Source organism: Accipiter gentilis, chromosome 16 (genome assembly GCF_929443795.1).
Source record: "Accipiter gentilis chromosome 16, bAccGen1.1, whole genome shotgun sequence".
NCBI lineage: Eukaryota > Metazoa > Chordata > Aves > Accipitriformes > Accipitridae > Astur > Astur gentilis.
The window spans coordinates 31057740-31066809 of NC_064895.1; the positions used below are offsets into that span (position 1 = coordinate 31057740).

General features: G+C 57.3%; 1 protein-coding gene across 9 annotated transcripts; it reads left to right on the forward strand.

The window, feature by feature from the left end:
* Window positions 1-41: 41 nt before the first annotated feature.
* On the forward strand, window positions 42-8172 carry LOC126046493 (low density lipoprotein receptor adapter protein 1-like). 9 transcript variants are annotated; one of them, XM_049818937.1, is made up of 9 exons: window positions 45-228; window positions 2452-2594; window positions 3119-3231; window positions 4183-4297; window positions 4682-4754; window positions 5185-5297; window positions 6290-6339; window positions 7196-7281; window positions 7447-7721. In XM_049818937.1, exons 1-9 carry the CDS (start codon window positions 144-146, stop codon window positions 7602-7604), a joined length of 936 nt encoding a protein of 311 aa, XP_049674894.1. In that variant the 5' UTR covers window positions 45-143; the 3' UTR covers window positions 7605-7721. The 9 variants fall into 9 exon arrangements, 5 of the variants coding, with proteins under 5 accessions (XP_049674894.1, XP_049674895.1, XP_049674896.1 ...); XM_049818938.1 differs by having other exon boundaries at window positions 7199-7281; XM_049818939.1 differs by having other exon boundaries at window positions 7244-7281.
* The last annotated feature ends 898 nt before the right edge of the window (window positions 8173-9070 follow it).

The window sequence follows — 9070 nt, forward strand, 5'->3', positions numbered from 1 at the left end:
CGCCGCCAGGCCCACCTCGCTCCGCCCCCTCGTTGCCCCGGCAACGCCAGCGCCTCTGCCTCTGCGGACGTCAGCGCGCCGAGCCTAGCGGCGGACAGCTCGGGCCTCCCGCCGACCCGATAGCGGCAGGCTCCGGCTCCGGCATGGAGGCGCTGCGGGCGGCGGGGCGTGCCGTGCTGCGGAGCCCGCGCCTCGCCCGGCACGGCTTGGGGCTCCGCCGGCGGCGCAGTGAGTGCGGGCCGCGGGGGCCGGGGAGCGGGCGGGGACCGCGGGCCGGGCGGGGTATCGCTCCGGGCAGGGAGCCCGCATCTCGGTCTGGTCGGACCCGGGACGCGGCCGCTGCCTGCTGTGGGGCGCGGTGCGGGGCACGGCTGTGGCCGTGCCGTGGGGCCGCAGGCCGAGGCGGGCAGCAGCGCTGTGGCCTGCTTGCCTAGCCCTCCCTGCCACACTAGCCCGGCTGCCAGCCTCTTGCCCCACTTTTAAACTGAGGCCACCCGCACCGGCGGGCTGAAAGGGCCTGGGTGGCTGTGACAGGCAGTGCCAGGTCCTGGGACATGCTGTGCCTCATCCATGGGCACCCTCCCCAGCCTGTGCAGGCCTTGGCTCCCCCGAACCGCTGTGTCTGCTCCTCTGCAGGTGTGGACAGGCATGCAGTGAGTGTGGCAGGCCTGCATGTTGCTGGTTGCAGGCAGGCTGCCATGCTGTCTATGGCATAGCCAGATCCGAGGCTGAGCCCAGAGACCCAGCAGGAAGGCTGTGCCTGAGCTTTCTCAGTCACAGCTGTCCAAAGGCTTTGTTGGAGCAGCAGAGCTCACTCTGGCAGCCCTTGTACATGTGGGCTGTTCTCAGAGAGCGAGACAGTGCTTTTCTAGCCTGGTACCAGGCGGGTTCCCTGATAGTTGTCATTTGTGCAGGAGTATGCTGTGCAGGTAAGGTCTCCTGATTTCCCTGTGGGTCCAGGTTATTCCAATTATGAGTCAGAGCCTTCTGCAAGTGTGCCAGTAGTGTTCAGGGAGCTAATCCCAGGAAAGAGATGAAAAATAACCCTGAAAGTATTTGTGTGAACAGTAGATAGCTAGGCAATTCCCAGGGAAGTGTACAAACCTAGTGTTTGTAGCAGTGTGTGTAACTTCTGTGTTCCTCTTCCTTCCCTCCTCTGTGCACTGAATCCCTGGGAAGAGAGAGACTGTGACTCCCTGTGTCTTAGCCCTTCTGCATATCTCCTCTCCCACCATCCTTGTGCTCTTTGGGATTTGAGGAAAGTAAATGTGTGCTAACATCTGCTTCAGTTCTTCTTGAAAATTATCACCAGGAAGTGCTTGGCACAAGAGAATTGTTCCTTTGTGTGTGGCACACTGGTCTGGTAACTAAAGCTTTTGCTTTCGATGAGAGTCAATTTTCTGTTGAAGCCAGTGGCTTTGTCTTGTGGGAGTAGGTCAAATGGATGCTTCTGTGGTGCTTGCTTTGTGTGTTCTCTGCCAACAGTAGTGGTGTCGGGACCGACTGTAGGGCCAGGGCTCCTTCTCCCACCAGCACATCTGCTGTGTGGCAGAACACGCTGGTGAAACAGACTGGTTTCTCAAGGAAGCTGGAGATGCTGACAACTGTCCCTAGGGAATCTTTCTTGAGTGAACAGACTCTGCCCACTGGGTTTGGTTTTGTTTTGTTTTGTTTTTTCTTGACTGCAGCGATGGGGTTTGAAAAGAGAGGACAGAGGAAACAGAAGCCAGTGGCCCTTTAATTCTGTGACCTGCAAAGTAATGCACATGGGAGCTCTCTTCCCTCTGTGCACTGGAGTTCATCCATAAGATGTGTTTTCCTGGAAGCTAGTTTGCATCTTTGAAATACCAGTCTGAGCTCTTCCTTAACACAGAATCTTTGTGGTGCAGTTGCTTCCCAGTCACCTCAGCTTGGATCGTGAGTGCTGGACGAGCTACTCCTTCCCTGGCAGCCTGTTGCTGCAAATGATAGCTACCAGAGGGTTTGGCTTTGGTTCTACTGGAACAACTCGGGGATTTTGATCTGACCGAGTGTGGCAGCAAATGCTGCTGTTCCTGAGGTGTGCCAGTGGCTTAGGTGGGAGAGATGAATGGAGTATAGAGAACATCCTGCTTGTAGTGAAATAGATGGGACCCAGGAATGCAGGGTTTTTGCAGATAGCAGTGAACACTGCAGGATCTGAGGCCCTATGCAGATATGCAGGAGCTTACTATCTGTGGTGACAGAGCCTGTACTTCCAGGGATGGAGGACTAACGCTTTGATGGTGAATTGTCCTCTCATTCTGTTCCTCTTCCAAGAATGTCACAGAGCCAGAAGAGTGCCCTGCTGAGTGCAGGTAGCAGCACTGACTGCTGCTGGGAGCAGTGAAGCTGCAACAAGGTGGGGTGGCTTTGCTAGGTCTAGCCATAGGGCTGCTGGCACATGGCTTCTAAAGCATTTTGTCTTTACAGAGCTTCCTGAGAGCTGGGCTGATATGCAGGAGCCGCTGCTTGAGGGGATGTGCTTCACACTCAAGTATCTAGGCATGACACTGGTAGAAAAACCCAAAGGAGAAGACATGGCTGCTGCTGCCATCCGCAGGATCGTGGCCACGGTGAGAGCTGGCCCTGAGGTCCTGCTGTGCTGGGGTGAAGAGCCAATTCAGAACCCAGTCCCTGGACTCCGGGAAGTGTCTGTGTCCCAGCCCTGAAGCCCAGTGAGGGACCATGCTGTTCCCAAGAGGAGGGTGGCGTGCAGGAGGCTGGCTGGTCTCTGCCTCTGTGCTGTGGGGGAAGTTGTCTTCCTGCAGGACAGCTGCTGCTGCCTGTTCCCACACCAGGAACATGGCTAGGAGCAGAACTGTGCCTGTCACAGCACAGAGAGGAGGGTGAAGTACTGGGAGAGGTGGGGTCTGTCCTTTCCCATGTGCATGGCAGTAGTGTGAACAGATTCCAGGGGTGTTCTATGCAAGGCACGCCTGATCTCCAGGCTCTGCTTTCCCATCCGTACAGCAGGAGCCTTTACAGCAAGGGTCCAAGTGGGTGGCATGCCATACAGAGTCTGGAGGACTCCTGCCAGTGAGGGGGGGTGAAGACCCTTGCCAATTTGCAGAGGTGTCTGGTGTCTCCCCACTGCCAGGCACGGGTGGGAGCTCGCAAGTTCCAGAAGGTGATTCTGACAGTGTCTCCGAGGGGCATTTCGCTGCAGGATGCAGACACAAAGGAGATGGTTGAGAACATCTCCATCTACAGGTGGGCATGGCATGTGGAGGGCCTGGGTGTTCCCCAGCAGCCAGCTGGAGACTGATGGGATCTTGAGCAGCCAGGGAAGGTTGGGCCTTCTGTCAGTGGTACCTTCAAGCTTAGGTCTTCCTTTGGCTCCCTGAGGCCTGTGCCCTCTCCCTGCTGTGCCCCACAGCACTGCCTGGGGCTGAATACAGGCAGGGCCCTGGGCAGCCTTGAGTTTTGGGTCAGTCCATCTGTCTTTTTACTCGGCCCTGCTTGTCTCTTCTGGCATGCAAGCAGGGTGTCGAGGCTGATGGTTGGAAAGCGCCACAGTTAGGGCAGGACTGCATGTCTGTCTCTCTCCACTGACACAGGACCGCCCTTCTGGCTGCAATGGCATGAGGGTGCCGTAGACTGCAGCTTACTTGAGCTAGCTAAAGGCAGTTGCTGTGAGAGCTGCTGTGGGGTTTTTTAACTGCTGCCACCTGTGCTTTGGCTGGGTTGGGTGTCTGTGGGTGCTGGGTGTGAGGGGAGCGTGGCTGCAGGCTGGTGGCTAGATTGGAAGCAGAGACAGGACATCTCTTTGGTGCAAAATTTGGGTCTCAGCACCAGAGCTGATGTGCCAAGGCAGACCATCCTACTGGCTGGCCAAAAATCATGTCCTTGGAGGCAATCACCCACCCTTCTGTGCAACTTTTGTCTCAATGTTTGAGTTCATGTGTTGGGTTGGACTGGGCATCGGAGGACTGAGGAGCACACTGGGGCAGTATAGGAGGGAATGCCTGTAGATGCCGTGATCTCTTACCAGCTGTAGGTGCCAGAAAGCCTCTGGCCCTTGCTGTGGAGTTGGACTGCCTGATCATCTGGGGCAGATGAAAGCCTTAGGCTGTCAGCACTGCTTGTTGGTGTTCTGGGAACACAGCAGGAGACCTGTGCTGGGGTCCCTTATCACCCTGAGTAGCTCCTCTCTGCCTGCAGGATCTCCTACTGCACAACAGACAAGCTGCAGAACAAAGTCTTCGCTTATGTTGCCCAGAGCCAGGACAGCGGGGCACTGGAGTGCCATGCCTTCCTCTCACCCAAGAAGAAGATTGTAAGCACTTCCCTTCTGCTCTCGGCTCTGTGAGGTAAGGGTGGGAGCAAGGGCCTTCCTTCTTCCCCTTCAGAGAGAAAGAGCCCTTGCCTCTGTGCACCTCAGCTGGAAATGGAGTGAGGGAGCACATGTGCTCACACTGCAGAGGCGGGTGGTGAGTGAAAGGAGGTTCTTCTGTCCCAAGCTCCTCTGGGATCTCCTCTTGGGGATGGCTGACCCACATGGGTAGACAGACACAGCACTGAGCTCTGGCCTTCTGTGTGTGTGCTCTGCAGAGAAAGGCAGCAAGGGAGGCCTGGGGGCTCTCAGATTTCATGGCAGTGGGGTTGTCTTGGCTTGAGGGCCCAGATGGAAGCAGACATTCCTTCTCTTTCTTGTACACAGGCCCAGGCTGTGACTCTGACTGTGGCCCAGGCCTTCCAGATGGCACTGGATCTCTGGGAAGCAGCACATGCAGGTAAGAGGAATTTCTCAAACATGTCCCTCTGCATAGCCCTGGGATTGGGGTCTCCAGTGTGGGACCCTGTCTTGGGCTGTGCTGAGGAGAGATGGCTTGCTGCCTGGCAGGTGAAACACACCAAGTAGGGAGAGTGTTGTCCCTGCTGTTATGTTCTTTGCCACTGCCCCACACGGGGAGCCTGCCCTATCTCTGGCTGGGGTGAGGGGCAACCCTGCTATCAATGCTGAACTCTTCTGCATTGCTGAGCTGTAGCACAGCTCAGAGCCCTGTGGTACCTGCCCTGAGCAGTGATCCTGCACCCTTGTTTGCACTTTTCCCCAAGCACAGCAGGGGTATCTGTCCCTTGCCCACAGTCCTGCCTGTACATCCACTGCTGGGCCTTCTCCAGGTTGCAGGCACTAACTCTGCTGCTTTTGTCCTGTCCCAGGCTCTAGGCAGGAACAGCCCCTTCACCCTTCATGTGTCTTGGAGAGCAGTGAGCCCGGCAGACCAAGTGAGCCAGCCCCCCCAGGGAGCCCTCCCTTCAGACACCGGTTTGGGGTACAGTATGTGCAAGTCTGGCCCATGCCCAGGGCAGTCTTGCATTAGGGCAGGAAAAGAGTAACCCTTACGCAGCTCTTTCCTCCTGGCCTTCCAGGACCCTGTTGGTATCTGCGCAGCCTCCCTTGCACGTGGCAGCCTGACATGAAGAGAGGCACCGTGCTCTGTCTGGCTCATGAGGCAGGCGCAGTTTCTCAGGCGGTCTTTGCTCCAGCTCTCCTGTCAGGCCCAGCATTGCTGCAGCCCTCAGCCCTGCTCTGCTGGCACTGTCAGACAGGGAGCTGGAACCTGCTCTGCATGCTTGGTGCCACGACTAGGGGTGAGACACTGTCTCTGAAGAAGAGGACCCTTTGGTCATCATCTTGCCAGCCTGGGCTCAGCCCTGCCCATCTGCACTATACTTACTGCATGTCCAGAGCCAATCAGAGCATTGCCAGTGTTGCCGGTCTCACTGTGTCCCTGCCCAGGAGCCTCTGGATGCTTGGTCCTTGGCCTCATGCTTCCAGTGCTGGCCCAGCCTGGCAGTGCTTGAGGTCCTCCTTGCTTACAACCTGTTCCTGGGTGGTCCTCTGCCTGGCCCTCCAGCTGTAAGGTGTGCTCACCCCTCTCCTGTCTCTGGGCAGAGGTGTGCTGTGTGCAGCAGCTGTCTCAGCTTGTTCCCCACTCACAGCCTGTGTTTGGTGCTTTGCTGGCTGGAGGGGATGTAAGAAGTGCCGTGGTCTGTCTCTCCCTTTGTGTGGCTGTGTGCCTGGGCCCGGAGGATTTCAGCAGCCCAGCACTGCAGGTGCCATCTCTCCCCCTACTGCCTGTAGGCACCCTTTGTCTGTGTCATGCCTGGTGGGTGACTGTGTCTTGTGAAGGGGCCAGGGACTGCCCTGCTGCTCCAGAACAGGCTCTGGGCAGTCCAGCCTCACTCCTGGCAGAGACGTGCCCAGGCAGTGAGGTGTCATGGTGGGTTTTTTTTTGTTTTGTTTTGTTTGTTTGTTTGCCAGGAGGAGGAAGAGGAGGAGGAAGATGATAACATCGGTGAAACCTTATCTGGGTAGGTGGTGAGCTGCTGCTTGTGTTCAGGGATCTCTCTGATGAACCCTGGCCTCTGATGAACCTCTGTGCCTCATGCAAGGGGAGCTGCTAGGGCCACGGGCACAGTGGGAGCATGGAGGAGATCTGATGGGAGCAAGGGGGAGCTTTCTGCTGCTTTCTCTGCTTTTGTCAGCTGAAAGGTTGAGTGAACAGGGAGCTGAGCTGTGGAGGGGCAGATCTTGCAGTTCAGCTTTTGCAGTGGAGCTGTGTGGGGCAGATGCTGACCCTCAGGTTGTACCCAGAGATGCTACTTGTTTTCTGTTTTTGCCACTCTTTGCTGAGGCCAGCCTATCCAGACATGCTTCTCAGGTGGGACTCAGAGTCGTCCCTCTCCTCCCACTGATTTCCCTGGGGCTTGGACCAGGATAGAGGCTGGTCATGCTGACTTCTGTGTGGACTAGGGTCTGGGGCTGAGCTTGCTGGTGTCTGTCCTGTGCATGGGAGGAGCTGGTGGTACCAGTCTGGCAGTGGAGGATTAACCCATAGGTCTTTGCAGAAGTGCCTGTGGTGGTGGGTGCGAGAGGCCTGTTCCATTGTGGCTGTTTTCCACGTATCTGTCAGCTGACACCTGGCTGGGGTCTGCCAACGCCGCAGGGCTGAGCCTGGTCTGAGCTGGTGTCAGCTGGGAACCAGTGCATACACAGACTGGAGCTATGTATGTGGCTCTGTGAAGTGCCAGCCCTTTGTAGGCAGGACAGGCTGGCCTGGGGAAAGGGTTTGGTAGCAAGTGTGCTAGGGCCTTCTGCACTCTGAGTGCCTGGTACTGCTGCGCCATGCTTGTGCTGTCAGGGTCATGAGCATGCTGCATCTCTCAGCAGGCCTTGCTTGGGGTATGATGGGTGCTGTGTTCTCTTCCAAAGCAGCATGGAGGAGGTGGGGAAGGGAGCCCACAGCTCAGCAGGTAAGTTGCTTCCTTCAGTGCTGCTTTGCCACATCCCCCAGCATGTCCTCTGCAGGAGGAGGGGGCTGATGGCTCACCTGGGAAGGTCTGTTTCCCCTCCTAGGCTGTGCTGGGTTCCCAACTGCATGCCTCATGGACTAGGTCTTCCTCCCTCTTGCTTTTCAGAGTCAGCATTTCTTGTGCCCAGGGCAAGCTCTCCTACTGCACAGCTGTTGTGCTACCGCTTGGGGCAACCCCCAGACAGCTGGAAGGGGCTGGGAGGGGTTGGAGACCTCGCCACAGCTGGCCCTGGGACTGCTGGCTCCAAGACTCCCCTGGGCTAAGCCAAATCTCTGCAGCAATGGACCAGCCACTCAGGATTCACCCTGTGCCTGCACCTGGGCCAGACAGTGCCTGCCCCTCCCCCGGCACTGCCCACCAGGCATGGGGTCTGCTGGCACCGCTGCTATGCAGCGCACAGACTGTGACACCTGTTCCTTGTCCTGCTCTCCGCCTGCATGAACCGCCTCAAACTGCAGCTGCTCCCTGCTCCCAGCTCAGGCTGCTGGACTGGTGCTCCTTGCTCCGCCCCCTCCCAGTGCATGCAGAGCTACCCCAAGTGCTCTGAGCCTGCAGGATGCAGCCAGTGCGCCTTGGACTGCACTGTCTCACCTGCCTTGGTTGTTTCTCCTGCCTTGCTCCTCGTGGTGGCACATGGCTACCAGGTGAGGCTGAGCAGCCCCCTGGAGATGTTGGAGGACTTGCTCGGCATGCATGACCGTCAGGGAGCGATAGCTCTTGGCCTGGAAGAGTGAATGAGGAAGGCCTTGCCCCTGCAGTTCAGCTCCACACCCTCTCATGAGTGAAATGAGCTTGTTTTTAAAGGAAAGCTCTGCCTTTATAGGGAAATAAACTGAGTTTTTTACTATTGTCATTTGGGTTTGAGTGCTGGATGGGGTGTCATGCACAAGTGTGCAAGGTACTGTGTCTCTGCTTCAATGCCTGCGGTGAGGCTTCCTCATGTGTGGTGAGGGCCTGGGCTGTGCCCTGAGATGATGGAGCCTGCAGCTGCCCTGGAGCTCCCATGTCTTCCTTGGCTGCTGGCCCTGAGGGAGCTGTTCCCCCTATGCTGAGGGCTGCTGGGGCCCAGGGTGGCCCTTGTTATCTGGGGGGTGAGGGGGAGCTGGTCCAGGCTGTGCTGGACTGGTATGTCTCGAGCACCTGTGAACATCACCTGCACCGACGGGAGCTGACAGCTGACCATGCTGAGGCCAGGGAGGACACAAGCCCCCTGTGTGGCAGTGGGTCTCAACTTCTCCCCCTGTGTGCCTGCTCTGCTCTGGGGTGCCTATGCCCTGCTGCACACCTGGCTGTGGTCTGGAGACATGGGTAAGCCATGCACTTGGTTTCCTTCCCCAGATAAGAGCAGGGGAGGCTGCAGCCAGCAGGATGTCTGGTTTCTCCAGCAAGTAACAGTTTGCAGCTGCTTTCTGGCTGAGGACCTTGCTGCTGGGTTCCTGTCATATTGCAGCACATCTCCCCTTCTAAGGCTGGTGACACTGACAGCCCCAGCTGAGCAGTACTGGCTGTGTGCAGCCTGAGATGGCAGAGCCAGTCTCCCAGCAAGTGCTGTGGGGAAGGCTTATGCTCTGGGGAGGCTTGGGTCCCTGCAGGTTAGCCAACAGCTGTGCACTTTCTCACTTGTGCTTTTGCACATTGAGTCGTGGCCTCATGTCTTTTTTCCCACAGCTGAGGGCACAGGGCAACCTGTAGATGTTATTGGTGGTGTTTGTTAGGGAGAGCAGGTCAT